An 18,635-nucleotide genomic window follows, 5' to 3' on the forward strand; every position below is an offset into this window, starting at 1 on the left:
GAATTTCTCATCTAATTAAAGACCATTTTGAAATCAATTATAATTAAGTAATACTAAACAGCATGGAGATAGCATTTTCCAAATGAAAAACTGTGGTGCATCTGCTACTTGCACTTCACAGGTCTTTATTGACTGAAATTATATTTGGCTGGTTCAGATTTTTGTACTTTGAGGGCACAACAAATGTATTGCCTGTGCCTAATTATGCTGAAATAGTGATGGGCTGCCTTCCCTCAAGATCAAAGAATATTAACAGATTGATTTAAAAAAAAAAAAACTACAAATGCTAAAAATCTGAAATAAAAACGTAAAATGCTTTAAACACTCAGCAGGTCAACGGCATCTGTGGAGAGAGAAACAATGGTCATCGTTGCATTGGAGAAACCAAACGTAGATTGAGGTACTGCTTTGCAAAACATCGCTGCATTTAGTCTACGAGCCTGACCCTGAGCTTGCAGTTGCCTGCACTTTATTGTTCTACCTACTCCCATTCGGACTTCTTTGTGTTTGGTCTCATATTTTTTCAAAGAAGTCTAACTTACTCTCAAGGAACAGTGCTCATCTTCTTACTAAGACCACCCTGGAATCTGGCAACTCTGGCAGATAAGATTAAGGAGAACCCAAAAATATTTTATGTACATCAAGGGAGAGAGGGCAACTAGAAAGAGTGAACAGGAAAACTCAAACAAGAGTGGTCATCTATTTGAAGAGCCGCAAGAGATGAGCAAGGTCATCAATAAGTATTTCTCCTCTGCTTTTACTGTGGAGAAAGCCATGACAGCTGGGAAGCTTGGAACAGTTAATGAAGGTGTCTTGACGGCAGTCCATATTACAGTCGAGGAGGTGTTGGATATTCAAAAGCACATGAGGGTAGATAAATCTCCTGGGCCTAACCAGATGTATCCATGGACGCAGTGGGATGCTAGGGAAGGAATTGCAGGAGCCCCGACGGAGATATAGAAATCATTGCTACACACAGATGAGGTGCTGGATGACTGGAGGGTGGCTAACGTTGCAACCCTTCTTAAGAAGGGTTACAAGGAAACACCTGGCAACTGTAGACCAGTGAGCCTAACATCAGTGGTACGTAAGTTACTGGAGGAGATTCTGAGGGTTAAGATTCTGAGGGTGTACTAGTCATGTCTCTACTATTTATTTCATTCCCCTTACATGTTTTTCCTCTACCTGCTAAATTTTTGTAAGGTGTCCTTGAGACTCTTGAAAGGCGCCCATAAATAAAATGTATTAATATTATTATTATAAGATGTATCTGTATTTGGATGGACAGAGGTTGATTAGTGATAATCAGCATGATTTACTACATGGGAGATCATGTCTAACAAAATTGAGTTTTTTGAAGAAGCAACCAAGAAAGTTGATGAGGGTAATTCGGTAGACATTGTTTTTATGGATTCCAACAAGGCCATTGATAAGGTTCTGCATGACAGACTGGTCTGGAAGGTTAGATCGCATGGCATTTAGGGAGAGCTGACTGCCTGGAAACAGAATTGGCTTCCTGGAAGAAAGCAGGGCATGGCGGTGCAAAGTTGTTTTTTGTACAAGAGGCCTATGAAGGTGGTTACCAAAAATTACAGCAGGATCTTGGTCAGCTGGGGAAGTGGACTGAAGAAAGGCTAATGGAGATCAATGCAGTGTGTAGTATTGCATTTTGGAAAGTTAACCTATGGCAGTACCTTCACATTGAATGATAGGGGCCTGGGAAGTGTTACAGAGCTGAGCGATCAAGGAGTACAAATGCTTTGTTCTTTGAAAGAGGATGGTAAAGAAGGCTTTCAATTCATTGGCCTTCATCAGTCAGGGTACTGAGTATAGAAGGGTCTTGATTCAAAACCTCACCCATTCTTTCTCTCCAGAGATGCTGCTTGTCCCGCTGAGTTACTCCAGCTTTTTTTCTCTATCTACTGAGTATAGAATTTGGTTGTGGATACAAGGAACTGCAGATACTAGTTTATTAAAAAAAAGACACAAATTGATGGAGAAACTCAGCAGGTCAGGCAGCATCTCTGAAGAACATGGATAGGTGACATTTCAGGTTGAGCCCGCTCTTTAGACTACATCTTCATACTGCACAGATATAAATGACTCAGAATATTTTTTTTATGTGGTTCTACAGAACACCCATGATGTATAAAGCTCCTGCGCAGTGGTGCTAAAAGGTCCACTGCAACATTCTGAGAATAATTATGGAATGAATAAAAGATATGCTGATACCACCTAGGTGTCACCTTACATTTACTCTGAGAACAAAGACATATGGATTTTGTGAATAAGCATGACTATGTGCCTGTTGACTCACTGACAGGACGAGACCAGCAAATTCAACATATTGTTTAAACGTTGTTCTTTTACCTGCAGGATCGCATCAATCCAGACAGGCTCCTGAAAAAACCACTTTCTTTCTTCTCCTTCAAATAGTCCAACATTATCTAAATTAAAACGTTACGTTATTTATGTATAAATAATTAACAAATGTAATGTATTATAGTTAACTTTAATGGAATATGCTCACTAAATAAACTTTCCACAGTTTATCATTCCTATCAGTGCAATGAATCATTAGGACCACTTTCATGGCTACATTTCTTTATATTAGCTTCCATGTTTTACAATTCAAGTCTTAAAAATAAAAAATGTTTTGCACAGATAAATAAATCAGTACACTTGATTAGTGTTTTAATGTCACTAGAACTGATACAGATGTTTTAATAGCAAAGGCTATTTTACCCGCTGGACATCAGGGTTACCACCATTCAGAATGGAGATACCAAGCTTTAATGTTGTGGTCACCATGGGTCTTAATGCACCTGTAAGAACAAAATACAAAAATGAAGAATGATAGCAAAATAAATATAGAGTCTAGTAATAAAATCATTGTTCCAATAACAGAACAACATAAAGTTGTATTCATCTACTCTGTGTACTTCAATCACAAAACAATCCAAATTCAAAGTGCTTTAGCAATACGGAAGATAAGAGGGCTATTCACATGAAGCCTGTTGTTCTGTTACCATGGTTACACTCTACCTTTGCTTGCACTAATCATTTGTATAACCATCTCAGCTGCTGCACGCTGGTGAAGCCTTGCTTGCTGGTAGAGTGTCATTTGTTTCTCCATTTCCTTTTCCTTTTGGAACATAAAAAAACAAACCATTTTAATGCATATTACTCAGAAATATGTATCTTTTAAGTCCATGATAGAAGTGATATTTTAGAAAGCAGCTTGCACGAAATCACAATGAAAGGGTAAAATAACAGGAATCATTTTTAACTGTACCACTGCAAGTAAAATGTAAGATTTTAAAAAAAAAACTCATTTTAAAACAACTGCTAACTCGTCATTGAGGGGCACCAATGGATAAAGGACAGACATCCGTCACCCTGTGATCCCAAAGTTGCAGCTCCAAATCCACGAGACTTCAAGAACAAAATTAGAGAGGAATGTTAAATTTATTTTAATGAGTTGATTTGACAGTACGGTCCAGATGCCGTATCAACCCCCAATGTATCCTGTTTTATTGTGGATCCTTCAGCAACCACGCACACAAAAAACTAATGAATTTCCTGTTTCCCTTAATTTCTTTTGGCATTCATTTCAGCAACTGTTTTGTGGCTGTCAGAGAGTGACATTCATGCCCGAGGTCAGCAAATCAGTGACAAGTAGTTAGGACTATTTGTGCTGTTGCCAGTGGGATTTGCACTAAAACAACCATTTTAATGAAAAATTCTGGGTGAAAACCAACCTAACAATTTTTTTTAAACCACTATTTCGCACAAACTCACCATATTTTTTACAGGTCATCTGATGAGTTGTTAGATCTAAATGTAGCACCTGTTTAGTATATTAAAAGTGCAAGGCAATTTCTAAGCAAGTGAGTGGTGTATTCATCATAGTGCTCATTGGATGGGCTGGGTTTGACATCCCTTTACACTGATAATTGTTTCAATTGTACATTATATAAACGGGATATAACACATCACACAGATATGCCTTGGGAACTCAAAGACATGGGTTCAATAGCTATCAATTACCACACTCCACTATTACACACTTTTCCATCATTATTCCAATATCATTTATACTATTGTCCATTTTTAGCACGAAGATAGGATACTATTTTAAAGAATGTGGTTATTTTCTGGAATAAACAACTCAATATTTGACAACTTATTATCAACTTACTTCAAAAGTTTTTTCTTTTTCTTCATCTTCTTCATCATCATCATCAACATGGCAACTCTAATATTAAAGCAAAGTTAGAATTAAATGATTTTGTTCAGCAAATCACTCAAGCATTGAAATGTCTTTGAAAACTTCAAATATGCAAAATAAACGTCTGGCGGGTATATGAATAGGAGAGATTTAGGGGAAAATCATCCAAGCACAGACAAGTGGAACAAGCCTGTTTAGGCTACTTGGCTGACATGGTCCAAGTGCTGTACAGCATCAATATTTCTCACTTTCAAAGTTCTAAATTCACAAAATATCCCAATATCCAAGCCGGAACACAAATACCAGTTAACAAGTTGAACATTTTTAAATCAATGACAAGGATGTTGGTCATAAAGAATGGCATTTTAACTTAAACAATAAGCGAGTTCGGTATTCCGAAAAATGCAAGGAATCATGGGATTTGGCAAAGGTCATTTGTGATTAAGAAAAAGCGAACGAAGCGCTGGCTGTATAAATTGTTAACTATTCTACCAATGAAAGTCTATAATTCTGTTAACTCAATAGCTTCCTTTCTTGTTCTGCTGTTCACACGCTATTTACAGTCCCAGTTCTAGTTCAGTTCATTAATCTGCAATTATGAGATATTCAAAAAGTTAAAGAATTTATTATTTTCATTTAATGCTTAATGTGTTTGCTACTGGAATACGAAAATATTACTTGCGTTTGAAACATTTTCTTATCTTTATTCATAATTTATGTTAAAAAATTTAATCTGAGGAACGGGGCTGCCAGATAGCGGGAGAGCAGGGTGTAACAGCAAGAGAGAGGGGGCAGATGCGAGTGGGAGACGGGGAGAGACTGGACTGGCGGAAAGACATTCTCGGCAGCTGAGCTGCTGCGTGTGTACAGACCTGCGTTTCATCCGTAGTCAGGATCGAACCCAGGTCTCCAGGGCTGTTGAAGCACTGTTGAATTGCTACTGGACCGTCCCCGTCCTATCCCGAGTGTCCCATCCCTGTCCGGGGCGGCCGGAGATGTCCGGGATGACCCTGAACTGACAGGACATTGGCCTGGAGCAGTGGCGGCCCCAGGCTTACAGCCAGCGTGGAGAAGTAGCGCTAACTCCAGCTCAACTCTGCTCCAACTCCTGAGGAACACGTTCCCCGACGGGCTGGAGACCGTCAGCTGCACCTCTCTCCTTATCCAGTGGCTGTCGGTTAACCTGCTCTGTGCTGGTGAAAGCTGAGCACCAATCATCAATAATAATAATAATATATTTTATTGTCATTGCACATTAGTGCAATGCGATTTAGTATTCAGCTTCAAAAAAATAAAATAAATAAATAAACTGTGCGACGTGACCATCTGAGGGAGACAGTCCAGGGGGGATGGGGGGCACTCAGCAGGGCCGGTTCAGAGCCGCTATAGCTCTGGGAATAAAGCTGTTTCTGAGTCTGGAGACTCAGGCGTAGAAGGCCTTATAACGTCTGCCGGAGGGAAGTAGTTCGAACAGTCCGTTACAAGGGTGTGAGGAGTCTTTATGGATGTTGACGGCCTTCCTGAGGCACTGTGTGTGGTAGATGCCCTCCAAGGCTGGTAGCTGTCCCAATAATCCTCTGCGCTCTGTGGACGACGCGCTGAAGAGCTCTCCTCTCCGTCTCCGTGCAGCTGAGATACCACACAGAGATGCCATACGTTAATATGCTCTCTGTGGTGCAGCGGTAGAACGTTGTCAGCAGCTGTTGGGGCAGACCAGTCTTTTTTAATGTCCTCAGGAAGAACAGTCGTTGCTGTGCCTTCTTGACCAGCGCAGCGGTGTTGATGGACCATGTGAGGTCCTCTGAAATGCGAGTGCCCAGAAACTTAAAGCTGGACACTCTCTCCACACTTTCCCCGTAAATGGAGATTGGGGGCGTATTCTCCATTATGGGACCTCCTGAAGTCAATAATCAACTCCTTGGTCTTGGAGGTGTTTAGTGACAAGTTGTTACGTGCGCACCAGTCCGCCAGGTTCTGCACCTCCGCTCTGTATTTTGTTTCATCACCGTTGGTGATCAGCCCAATCACTGTTGTGTCGTCTGCAAACTTCACGATGGTGTTGGTGTCGAATGCAGGAACAGAGTCATGAATGAAGAGGGAATAGAGCATGGGGCTCAGGGTGTCAGTGGAGGACAGGTGCGTGCCCAGTCTCACTGCCTGCGGTCGCTCCGTCAGAAAGTTCAGGATCCAATCGCATATCGGCGAGCTGAGGCCTAGCTGGTGGAGTTTGGTGGTGAGCTTGGTGGGGATGACCGTATTGAATGCAGAGCTATAGTCAATGAAGAACATCCTCACGTACGTGCCCTGTGCATGCCCAACGGGGATACGCACAAAATGGGACAGGCAGCATCTTTGGAGAAAAGGAATAGGTGATGTATCGGGTTGGAGTTTGACATCCCTTCTCCAGAGATGTTGCCTGTATGCAGATCAGAAACGCAGGTCTGTATAAACGCAACAGCTCAGCTTCCAAGAATGTTTTTCTCGAGTGACCTATGACCTGGGCATGCACAGTCGGTATACCAAACTCGCTTATTGCACATTCTGTAAATAAATCTTTCACTAACTAGGATCAAACATGCTTAACTATTAATGGGCTGATCTGAATTTAAAGTATAATTACACATATACAATTGTATGGAAATATTGGCACTGCCTATTTTCTTGAAAGAAGGAACATGACATGATTACTGCAGCTATATGTAATATTCCCATTATCACAGTGCATTTTGACATTTATATTTCATAGTAGATTCCCAGCACTAGACACGCTGGAATATAGCCCCTTATATCATCACCCAATTGAAGCTTGTATAACATTAGGTTTATAGACACCGACAGTGTTTGACCCATACTTTTAAGACCATGGATGCTTGGTTCTCCAAAAGCTGCAAAATTTAAATTTAATGTGCATTTCTGTAACTAGCAACGATCGTAGACAAGAACAGCAAGAATGTGCAGATGGTGAAACTTCTACAGCAACCCTCTATCACTCTTATTCATTGCTAGTTAGACACAGAAAACGCTCATGATATTCAGTAGGCCAAGCAGCACAAGTGGAGGGAGAAAAATTGTTAATATTTCAGGCCAGTAACTTTTGCTTTTCAATGTCCATTGTTGGTGCCTTACAAATTAGCAATTCCACCTCCATTTTGTATGGGCTCGGCACACAGTGCATACATGATGGGTAACCTTGCCAATCTCTGCAGCACTCTGTTCAACCCATCCGCTATTGTTCCCTTGGATCATGCTACAAATCAACATTCAGCAAACTACTTTACTTTTCTTTTCAGAATACCTATTCATTGGTATTCAAGGATATTGCCTTGACAACTTTATTCATTGCACTCAAATGCTTTGAGTTAAACGTAAAATAATAGTTATGCCTATCTCCCTTTTGAGGCGAGCGGTTTGAGGGACACCTTTTTTTTCTCTCCACCAAAACCCATTTAATTTTGCTTCCAAGCACAAGCATTTGTTGATTTCCACACATTTAAAAAAATCAAATTGAAGTGAAAGGATGAGCAATGACGCCTTTCTTCTACACTGTTCCTTAGCATTATCCGTTTGCATTTTGTCATCTTCACGTTGATAAAAAGTCAAGGACATAGACACGGTTTCCACAGAAACAGTTTCTGTATTTATGTTTACATAATGAATAATGCTGAACTTCTCCAGCATTCCAGAAAACTTACTTTTGCCATCATGTCTGCATATGCAAGGTATAAGGGGTCCTCTTCAATTGCACTGTAACATGTGATATTGGATTAATTAATTCTGCATTGTAGTCATCATTTTAACATAAATTTGTTCTGCAAAATATCTCATGAAAGCCCTCCAATAAATAAAAACAAATATAAAGGTTGAAGAATTTGGGATGACTTTTATTTTACAAATATTCAGCACCTATTCATATCTCAGATTTTAGATCAGAATGAGCTCTTGGGAACATCAGCAAAGGTTTAACATATAGAGAACAAAATGTTCATGACTTTAGCACCATAATGAAATAAGCAGAAATAAACTTTAGACATACAGCATGGAAACAGGCCTGTCGACCAGCGATCACCCCGTACACTAACAGTATCCTACACATTAGGGCCAATATTTACAACTTACCAAAGTCAATTAACCTGCAAACCTGAACAATTTTAGAACGTTTTATAGGTTGGGGTATCTCTAGATAGGCTCCCAGACTAAAAGTAAATACTGTGAAGGAATTTAACTGTTCTGAATATACCAGGAACAGCCAATTAAAAAAGCAAATTGAAATCCCTCAAGGGCTAATAAATTATACTGCAGAAATAAAGAAAGGTAAGAAATATTAAACATATGTCTTCATAGAACAATATATAAAAAATGTAAAAAATTAGGCTCCAAAGGTTGTGAAGAATATAATGTAACCAGTAATATTAATAAATATAAACCTCTGGATACATGAAGAGGGTTCAACGACCACAAATCCCCTGAACCGGATGGCTTACAGCCTACAGATCTAAAATAAGTAGCGATGCCCTCCGGCTAGAAAGTCCCCAACTCGTGATCAAAGTCTCAGGATAGATACGGGGCTGCAGTCAACAAAATCAAAGTTTAAGGGTGGAGTTAAAGGGGAAGAGAGTGCAGGAAAAGTTATAGAAGTCTCCAGGAGTAATAGGACAGAAAGTTTAAGAAGGGTAAGAGAGTAGGGTCGGGTAAAATCGGGCCCAGTGTGAGAGGAGAGGGGTTGAATACTGGTGTACTTGAATACACGTAGTGTAAGAAATAAAGTGGATGTGCTTGTAGCACATAGAAATTGGTAGGTATGATGTGGGAATTGCAGAAACGTGGCTGCAAGAGGAACGGAGCTGGGAGCTGAATATTCAAGGTTATACATCCTATCGGAGGGGTAGCTCTGCTTGTAAGGAATGAAGTTCGTCCTTAGCAAGTCGTGACATAGGATCAGAACATTTAGATTCATTGTGGGTAGAGCTGCGAAATTGCAAGGGTAAAAAGACCCCAATGGGAGTTATTTACAGGCCTCCAAAGAGTACCCATGATATAGGGTACAAGTTACATCAGGAGATACAATCAGCATGTGAGAAAGTCAATGTTATGGTGGTCAGGGGAGATTTCAATATGCAGGTAGACTGGGAAAAATCAGGTTGGTACTGATCCCCAAGAATTTGTGGAGTGCCTCCAAGATGGTTTCTTAGAGCAGCTTGTAGTGGAGCCCACCAGGGAAAAGGCAATTCTTGATTTAGTGCGGTGTAATGAACCCGATTTGATAAGGTACCTCAAGATAAAGGAACCACTAGGAGGTAGTGACCACAACATGATAAGATTTAACCTGCAATTTGAGAGGGAGAAGATTAAATCAGATGTGTCTGTATAACAGCTGAGCAAAGGGGACTACAGAGGCATGAGGGAGGAGCTTGCCAAAGTGACTGGAAAGGGACCCTAGCAGGAATGACGGTGGAACAGCAATGGCAGGAAATTCTGTGAATAATTCAGAGGATGCAGGATCTTTTCATTCCAAAGAGGAAGAAAGGTTCTGGGGGAAGAATGTGGCAGCCATAGCCGACAAGGGAAGTCAAGGACAGTATATAAAAATAAATGGAACGGCTGGGCTTGTATACTCTGGAGTTTAGAAGGATGAGAGGGTATCTTATTGAAACATACAAGATTATTAAGGGTTTGGACACGCTAGAGGCAGGAAACATCTTCCCGATGTTGGGGGAGTCCAGAACCAGGGGCCACAGTTTAAGAATAAGGGGTAAGCCATTTAGAATGGAGACGGGGAAACACTTTTTCCCACAGAGAGTTGTGAGTCTGTGGAATTCTCTGCCTCAGAGGGCGGTAGAGGCCGGTTCACTGGATACTTTCAAGAGAGAGCTGGATAGGGCTCTTAAAGATAGCGGAGTCAGGGGATATGGGGAGAAGGCAGGAACGGGGTACTGATTGGGGATGATCAGCCATAATCACACTCAAAGGGCCAAATGGCCTACTCCTGCACCTATTGTCTATAAAAGAGAAGGCATATAACATTGCAAAGATTAGTGGGAAGCCAAAGGATCGGGAAACTTTTAAAGAACAACAGAAGGTAATTAAAAAGGCAATATGGGGAGAAAAGATGAAATATGAAGGTAAGCTAGCCAATAGGACAGAAGAGGATAGCAAGAGTTTCTTCAGGTATATAAAGAATAAGAAAAAGTCAAGAGTGGACATTGGACAGCTGGAAAATGATGTTGAAGTGATAATGGGGAATAAAGAAATGGCAGCGGAATTGAATAACCATTTTTGCATCAGTCTTCACAGTGGAAGACACCAGCAACGTGCCTGAAATTCAAGTGAGTCAGGGGGTGGAAGTTAGTGGACTGTCTATTACTAAGGAGAAGGTACTTGGGAAGTTGAAAGGGCTGAAGGTGGATAAGTCACCTGGACCGGATGGATTGCACCCTTGAGTTCTGAAAAAGTTGGCCTTAGAGATGGTGCAGGCATTAATAGTGATATTTCAGGAATCACTAGAGTCAGGAGTGGTACCAGACAATTGGAAAATTGCCAATATTACCCCACTGTACAAGAAGGGAGCAAAACAGAACTTGGTCTGACCAAGTGGTTGGTAATCTTTGAAGAAGTAAATAGCAGGACAGACAAAGGATAGTCAGTGGATGGTAAACAAAAATGCTGGAGAAACTCAGCGGGTGCAGCAGCATCTATGGAGCGAAGGAAATAGGCAACGTTTCGGGCCGAAACCCTTCTTCAGTCTGAAGAAGGGTTTCAGCCCGAAACTTTGCCTATTTCCTTCGCTCCATAGATGCTGCTGCACCCGCTGAGTTTCTCCAGCATTTTTGTGTACCTTCGATTTTCCAGCATCTGCAGTTCCTTCTTAAACACGATAGTCAGTGGATGTTGTTTATCTAGATTTCAGAAAGACTTTGATAATGTGCCACAAATGAGGCTGCAAAGGAAGATGAGAGCCTATACTATCAACGGGTAGATAATAGCATGGATAGCAGTTGGCTGGATGGCAGAAGACAACGAGTGGCAATAAAGGGGGCATTTTCTGGTTGGATGGGAGTGACTAGCAGAGATCCTCAGAGGTCGGTGCTGGGGCTGCTACTCTTCACGTTGTATATTAATGATTTGTACGAGGGGATTGAAAGCTTTGTGGCTAAGTTTGCAGATGATAGGTGGAGGGGCAAGTAGGGGGGCAGGTAGTGTAGAGAAAGCAGGGACTCTGCAGAAGGTTGGGAGAATGGACAGAGAAGTGGCAGATGGAATAGAGTGTAGCAAAGTGTGGAGTCATGCATTTCAGTAGCATCAAAAAAGGAATAGACTATTTTCTAAATGGGGAAAGAATCCAGAAATCTGAGGTGTAAAGGGACTTGGGAGTGCTGGTGCAAGATTCCCAAAAAGTTAAGTTGCAAGTCCAATCGGTAGTAAGGGCTTCAAGAAGGCTAGAATACAAAATCAGGGATGTAATGCTGTGGCTCTATAAGGCACTGGTCAGGCTGCATTTGGAGTATTGTGAGCAATTTTGGACACCATATCTGAGGAAGGTTGCACTAGCTCTGGAGAGGGCACAGAGGACGTTTTCAAGAATGCTCCCAGCAATGAGTGGGTTAACATATGATGAGTGTTTGATGGCACTGGGCCTGTACTCACTGGAGTTTAGAAGGATGAGGGGGGACCTCATTGAAACTTGCAGAATAGTGAAAGACTTGGATAGAATGGATGTGGAGAGGATGTTTCCACTAGTGGGGGAGTCTAGAACTAAAGGTCATAGCCTCAGAATTAAAATATGTTCCTTTAGGAAGGAGATGAGGAGAAATTTCTTTAGTCAGAGGGTGATGAATCTGTGGAATTATTTGCCACAGAAGGCTGTGAAGGCCAAGTCAATGGATATTTTTAAGGCAGGTAGAGATAGTTTCTTGATTAGTACGGGTGTCAGGAGTTATGGGGTGAAGGCATGGGAATGGGGTTAGGAGGGAGAGATAGATCAGCCATGATTGAATAGTGGAGCAGACTTGATGGACCGTATGGCCTAATTCTGCTCCTATCACTTAGGACCTTATGGACCAGTCACCTAGGACTGATATTAGGATAAGTTGGTACATTGTGCACCTTTGGAATATTCTACTTCAGTTGTTCAGATCAATAGATTGCGGGACTTTGAAAATTTAATTATCTAGGGTTTGAATGGGAAATTGGACGAGAAAAAAAAGGTATAATCTGAACAATGAAGCAGGTTCAAAGAAAATAGTAGTGTCCTGTTTCTTATGTTTTTACATCATTGATCTTATGGAAGGTGTTCTCATTACAAGCTGGAAGATCATTGGGCAATGATTCATCAGTATTATTGGTTTTACAAAAGCAGAATAAAATCCTTACTATACCTTCGCTCAGTGAGGGCAGTTCGACTGAAGTGTAGTATAAGCTGATGAAGTGGATCAGGAGTCTTGTCAAACTCTTCCTCCTCCTCTTCTGACGTAGTTGCAGATTTCTGAGCATATTTAGAGGTTTGTTTTGGACGAAAGTTTTGTTTTGGATGCAACAAAATGCCTACATTACAACTAGTGGGTACCATTATCACAAGAAAAATCATATGTGGTAACAAAAATGCTGCTCATTTGTAATACGGAAACAGAATAAATAGAAAATAGCTAACAGCTTTGCATCATTTTTTTCAGCTAAAAATACAGAAAAAGCATGTCAATCATAAATTTGTAGATTAAGCAGATTAGAGATTTCTCAGTTTTCAAAGTGATTAAAAGAAAACCTTAATATTTTGAATAAACAATAACATTTTTGAACAGGTTACCTTACAAGGCATGCTCAGATATTAGATGGCACATATGTAGTTTGGTTAAAATCAAAACAGGTTATTTTGACAGCACTGAAGAAACAGAGAAGTGTTGTAAAAGGAACACTACTTATGATAGCTTATGACAAAAATTGAGAATTTTTCCAAAGTCCGATCAACATTGGACCTGTGGCCAAGGCCAGCAATAAATCCTCGTGTGTGTAGTTGCCAAGCTCTCTAACATTGGAGTGAAATGTATTTGTATGAATCATATAGGAAATTGAATTCCTTCAACTTGCTGGAAACTAGACAGGGTGACCCATCAAAATGGGACGGGAGTTTAGTGAACAGGCCTCTCACCCTGCATGGCTTGACTGAACATTTAAGTAGACCAGAACCAATGTACTGCAATCCTTTCTTGAATGGATCAGGCTCTACCTCTATCATCTGACCCAATATGCAGTATAACTCTGAGATCTGAGCAGGGAATAATTGATGGACTGCCAAGCCAAAGCTGTCAGGATGTGAATCCAGGGTCAGAAGCAGCATGTAAAGGCTTCTATTTTTCTGGAAGACACAAGAGACTGCAGACACTGGAAATTTGAACAAGAAAACATAGTGCTGGAAGGAATCAGCCATTCAGGCAGAATCTGTGGAGGAAAATGGACAGATGACATTTCAGGTTGGGAAGAAGGGTCCCACCCCAAAAATGGTGTCCATTTCTCTCCACAACAGCTGTCTAACCCACCGAGTTCCTCCAGCAATTTGTTTTTTTTGTTATGTGCTTTGGTTCTTTTTTACCATATCTTGTGTCTCAGGACTCTGGGTTCAGCAAGGAAATCCAGGATACTCTTGTTTCCAGGCGTTCCTCCCTTCAACTCCTGTGATTACAATTTTTGACAAATTCTATACTCACCCCCATTTTCTCAACCTACCACTTTTTACTGATATTACATTCTCGGGTCTGTTCAGCATGGCTTTCAGCAGCTGTGTTCTTCTGTCTTGTTATAATGTTCAGCAATTGAACTGACAGTTAGTTGTTGGTTCTCAAATCATGTTGATGCTCAATCATTGATATTGCACCAATAGCATTTGCTATATTTTATTTTCCATTGCATGTTCAAATGATTTCATTAGTTTGTTTGTTAACAACCTTCCCTCCTTATAAGATATCAAATGTCCATTCAGTTTTCAATTGCTATGAGATTCCAATGTCTTGTGTGGTTTAAAAAAATAATGATTATGTGATGTGCGTGTCAGCACTGAATAGTCATCTGAATGTCTGTGAAGTAAATGGCTTGCTAGTTCATTTCAGTTACGAATCTACCACATGACTGTGGGTTTGTTATCAGAGAAAGACCAGCAAAGTTAGGACGGATAATTTTCCCCCCCAAAAGCCATTGGGGAACTGACTGTGCTTTTACAACAACCTAATAGTTTTCTAATCACTTTTACTGAAACTAACTTATTAATTCCCGATTTATTTATTCATATGAATTTAACTTTCTGCCATCGTGGCCTATCGGTCCTTAGTTACTTGCTCCAGTAATATCATCACAGTGTTGCTGTACTGAGTGTTTAGCTTTCAAAATGTTACTGTGCCAGGATGTAGGTCAGGTGTTACAGTCTATCATGTTTTTGATATGCGCTTTAGAATTGTGGGGAAGTTTTGAAGAATCAACAGATGAGCCAGGAAGGACAAAGTGTCTAACTTCAACCTGTTCTTGTAATCAGGATTAACCTGGTAATACTGATTAACCACAGCTCCCATGATGGAGGTGGTAGGGGATACAGAAGTCACTGGTGTGGTGGCACCACTGACATTTAGGAGAGGCTGACTGGATGACTTCCAGCTCACACGTACCAATGGCCAGCACTAACATTGTCCCAAGTTCTGCCACTTATCAGTCCTAGTCTGGATATTTTACAGGCTTTGCTGAAAAATTGGACGGGCATGATTCATTGTTGGAGAACTTCTGATTGGAGACTAATAGTGAAGAATCAAGGTTCTCGCACCTCACACTATGTTAGAGGGGAAGTCATCTAAAGCTAATTGGGGCAAGAAGAATAATTTGTACCCAAATAAATAATCCTGCTTTCTCAAGACTTCCACATTTACTTAGTCATGTAACTTGGAATGTAAGACAGTTTAGATGTGTATGTTGGCAAGGCTCTTTCTATGTTAATTCACTGCCAAGCAATTTTCTTCTCACAGCAGGCACCAGTTTTGTTTTGTTTAGTTTAGAGATATAGCACGGAAACACCCATTAGGCCCATCAAGTCCACGCTAACCATCGATCACCCGCTCACACTACTTCGATGTTGTCCCACTAGGGGTAATTTTTACAGAGGGCCAATTAACCTACAAACCAACAAGTCTTTGGGATGTGGGAGGAAATTGGAGCACCTGGAAGAAACCCAGGCAGTCACAGGAGAACATGCAAACTCCACACAGACAGCACCCAAGGTCAGGATCGTATACAGGTCTCTGGTGTTGTGAGGCTGCGGCTCTACCCTGTGCCTCACTGTTAAGGGCAGCATTCATTATGAGTCCCGAATTGGCCTGATGTGGTAGTGGAAGGTTGCTGTATTGAACCAGAGCAGGTAGAATTGCTTATTGTTTTTAACCAGACAATTTTGCAGTTTTTGACCCAATATCAAGGATAGAACCATAACATTTATTCTAATCAGAATGGCATGTGGTGACTCGGTAGGGAAACTGGCTTGTGTTTTGCTGCACCTGTGCATTTAATTGCTGCAGTGCATCTTGTAGGCAGCCAAGGATCAGTATTTAGACCTGAGGATGAGATGCTGAACTACTGAACAACTGTTATTTGGCTGTTGCTCTCAAAGCCGTTGAGAGTCAGGAAGTGACATTCATTACTGAATAATGAGCCTCAGATCACCGGTGGTAACCATGGCATTTATGTGACGGATCAAAATTACTTTCTGATCAATGCAGGAAGAACTATTAATGTGATTATAGTTGAAAAGGAACTGTTGTTAGAATTTCACTTGTACTGGTTGGTTACTGCTTGGTCATTGTGGCAAGTGAGTCAAGCTAATTATCAGCAAAGAACTAAGCATTGTCCAGGACCTGTGGTTTTGGACTGCTTTGATATCTGTAGAAATGAAAGTAATATCCGAATAAAGCTAAGTTAGAATGGCTTAAATCAGTAATGTTAACAATGTGACCATACCAGTAGAAAACTAATTTATTTTCATCCCAGAATAGCAGACTTTAATTATCAGTACAAATTCTCCCAGCAGAACAAACCTGTAACCAGACTCTATCTTAATATTGTGTAGGAAGAAACTGCCGATGCTGGTTTAAACCGAAGATAGACACAAAATGCTAGAGTAACTCAACGGGACAGGCAGAATCTCTGGAGAGAAGGAATAGATGACGTTTCGGGTCGAGATCTTTCTTCAGACAAGTTACCCATCTCTTCTCTCCAGATATGCTGCCTGTCCCTCTGAGTTACTCCAGCATTTTGTGTCTATCTTAATATTTTTGCTTTTGTTACAATCTATCTTTTATCTTGCAAGTAAGCAAATGCTATCTTTCACGTACTTAACATTATTCCAGGTATCACAATACACTGCTCAATGTGAACTATAATGTAATCGTACACTTGATAAATGAAATTGCAACACAATAAATCTTGCAAAACATATTTCAGCTACTAAAAGTGGTGTCCTTATACCCTTCACATTCAGCACAGAATAGTACACAGGCAAGCATAGCCTAGTAACACATTCACATTCAATGCAATTTATAAAACTTCAGAATCACATATCAACTAAAATTAAGATCTGATAGTTTGTTACAAAGCTCTTATACAACCTCTGATGAAGATAATTTTATAAATGACCTGCTTTACTGCCAATTTGTTATGATATGAACAAGAGAAAACTACAATTATGCAGGATCCAGATGAGACTGCGCTTGGACAATTTTGGTCTCCTTATTATAACAATCTGCTTGCAATATAAGAAGTGCAGCAAAGGTTAATCAGACTGGTTGCCAGGGTGCTAGGTGCATCACAAGTGTAGGGACTGAGAATGCTGGGACTCGAAACACAAGAATTTAGCAGAATGGGACCTAATCTCATGGAGACATATAAAATACTTTGAGGGATCGACAAAGTCGTTGGAGGGAGGATGTTTCTCCTCCCTCCAGTCTGGGATGTTCTCTAAATGGGAGGTAAACACATTAATATTGAAACAAGGAGATTTTTTTTAAATTCACTAGGTGGTGAATCTTTGGAATTTTCTACCCACTAAAGTGTGGCAGCCCAGTCAATAACTGCTTTACAAACTGAGATAGATAGGTTGCTGGAGAGTAGAGAAAGCAAGAGATGAGAGGACAGCGCATGAAAATGGTGTTGATGTAGAACATTAGCCATCATATTTTTGGAGGGTGGAGAAGAGTCTGGGCTAAGTGGACCAGTCCTAATACCATTTCTCAAATTTCTGGTTATTCAAAGCCTTGTAACACACTAAGTGATCTATTATTTTATAATTAAACATGCAGCATAGCTTTCCAATGCATATTAATATTCAGAGCCATGGGTCCTCTCTCATACTATTACATATACAATGGAAAATAAAAGTTAGTAGCTAATGACATTGCTCCACCACAGACATACACTGAGGTTTTGGAGCTATGGCAACTGTCTGAACTTTAAAATGGAAACTGACGTACTTCTACATCTGGACGGGCAAAGAAATTATGCACGATTATTGTATGTAACTCCTCAATGCCTCCTGGGAAAGTTTTGCAGGGCACATTGGCAGTGGTCTAGAAGTAGGTCAGTTGCCATCCTCTGGGCTAAATCATTTTTACAGAGAAAGAGGTGAAAGTAATACTTAAAAGATAAAAATATTTTGTGAGTAGAAACTCATTTATAAATTGCATTCTACAGATCAAATCTCACTCACAGAAAAAAACCTTTCAATTTGTTTACTTTGTTACTCCAGAACAATCAATTCTTGCAGACATCTACCTAATTATTACTTCCACTGTGTGTTACTCCGATTCGGTGTCAAGTACAAGCTGATAAGTGCAAAAGCCAGTCCATCTTACTCAGCTCAAAAGGTACCTACCATTCACAGTAACCAGGTTTTCATTCCTGCTTCCAATGCAAAGCGTCAAGAGAAAACAACTACCCCCAAAACCAATCTTTGATAATCGACAGAGAAAGGTTGCACATTTTGTGGGCAGCTTGGCCACAGCACTACTTGCAGAATGCAGCATGGCCACTTGTGCTGGAGGTCGAAACCAGTTGCACAGGTGCCAGTACTTACAGCTAAGTCCTCAATTAGTTTCTCCTCAAATGAGTACTCCTCTGTCTCTATCCATGATTTCTGATAACTCTGAAGGAAGAGATTAACAGCACGATGCCTAGGAAGCGGGAGGGTATAGTAAAATTGGGAGGAGTGAGACACAGCTTTTAGTAGATTAAGGGACACTTATTATTTGAAATAACAGTTAAAGTTAATTAGTAGAGATTTGTACAACTTCAGCCCTCTGATTGGTCAATGGTGTTTCACAGTCACATATCATGATAACATTAATTAAAGTATGAATGGTGTAGAGAATGGTCCCCAAATGTTTAGATG

The 18,635-nt window shown here is 40.5% G+C and overlaps 1 protein-coding gene across 5 annotated transcripts in view; it reads right to left on the reverse strand.

Moving 5' to 3' along the window:
- The window catches only part of ryr3 (ryanodine receptor 3), a 358,203-nt gene that overhangs the window by 74,253 nt on the left and 265,315 nt on the right, over window positions 1-18,635 (reverse strand). For 4 of the 5 annotated variants that reach the window (XM_033026931.1, XM_033026929.1, XM_033026928.1 and 1 more), the window contains 6 exons: window positions 12,604-12,710; window positions 7,924-7,975; window positions 4,202-4,258; window positions 3,046-3,145; window positions 2,746-2,825; window positions 2,371-2,447 (listed from right to left, as the gene is read on the reverse strand). In XM_033026931.1, the coding sequence (XP_032882822.1) occupies window positions 2,371-2,447; window positions 2,746-2,825; window positions 3,046-3,145; window positions 4,202-4,258; window positions 7,924-7,975; window positions 12,604-12,710 (473 nt within the window). Of the gene's footprint in view, window positions 1-2,370; window positions 2,448-2,745; window positions 2,826-3,045; window positions 3,146-4,201; window positions 4,259-7,923; window positions 7,976-12,603; window positions 12,711-18,320; window positions 18,418-18,635 lie in introns of all 5 variants that reach the window. The other variant, XM_033026930.1, reaches the window with a different exon arrangement.

The sequence above is a fragment of the Amblyraja radiata genome, chromosome 9, assembly GCF_010909765.2.
Source record: "Amblyraja radiata isolate CabotCenter1 chromosome 9, sAmbRad1.1.pri, whole genome shotgun sequence".
Taxonomy (NCBI): Eukaryota; Metazoa; Chordata; class Chondrichthyes; order Rajiformes; family Rajidae; genus Amblyraja; species Amblyraja radiata.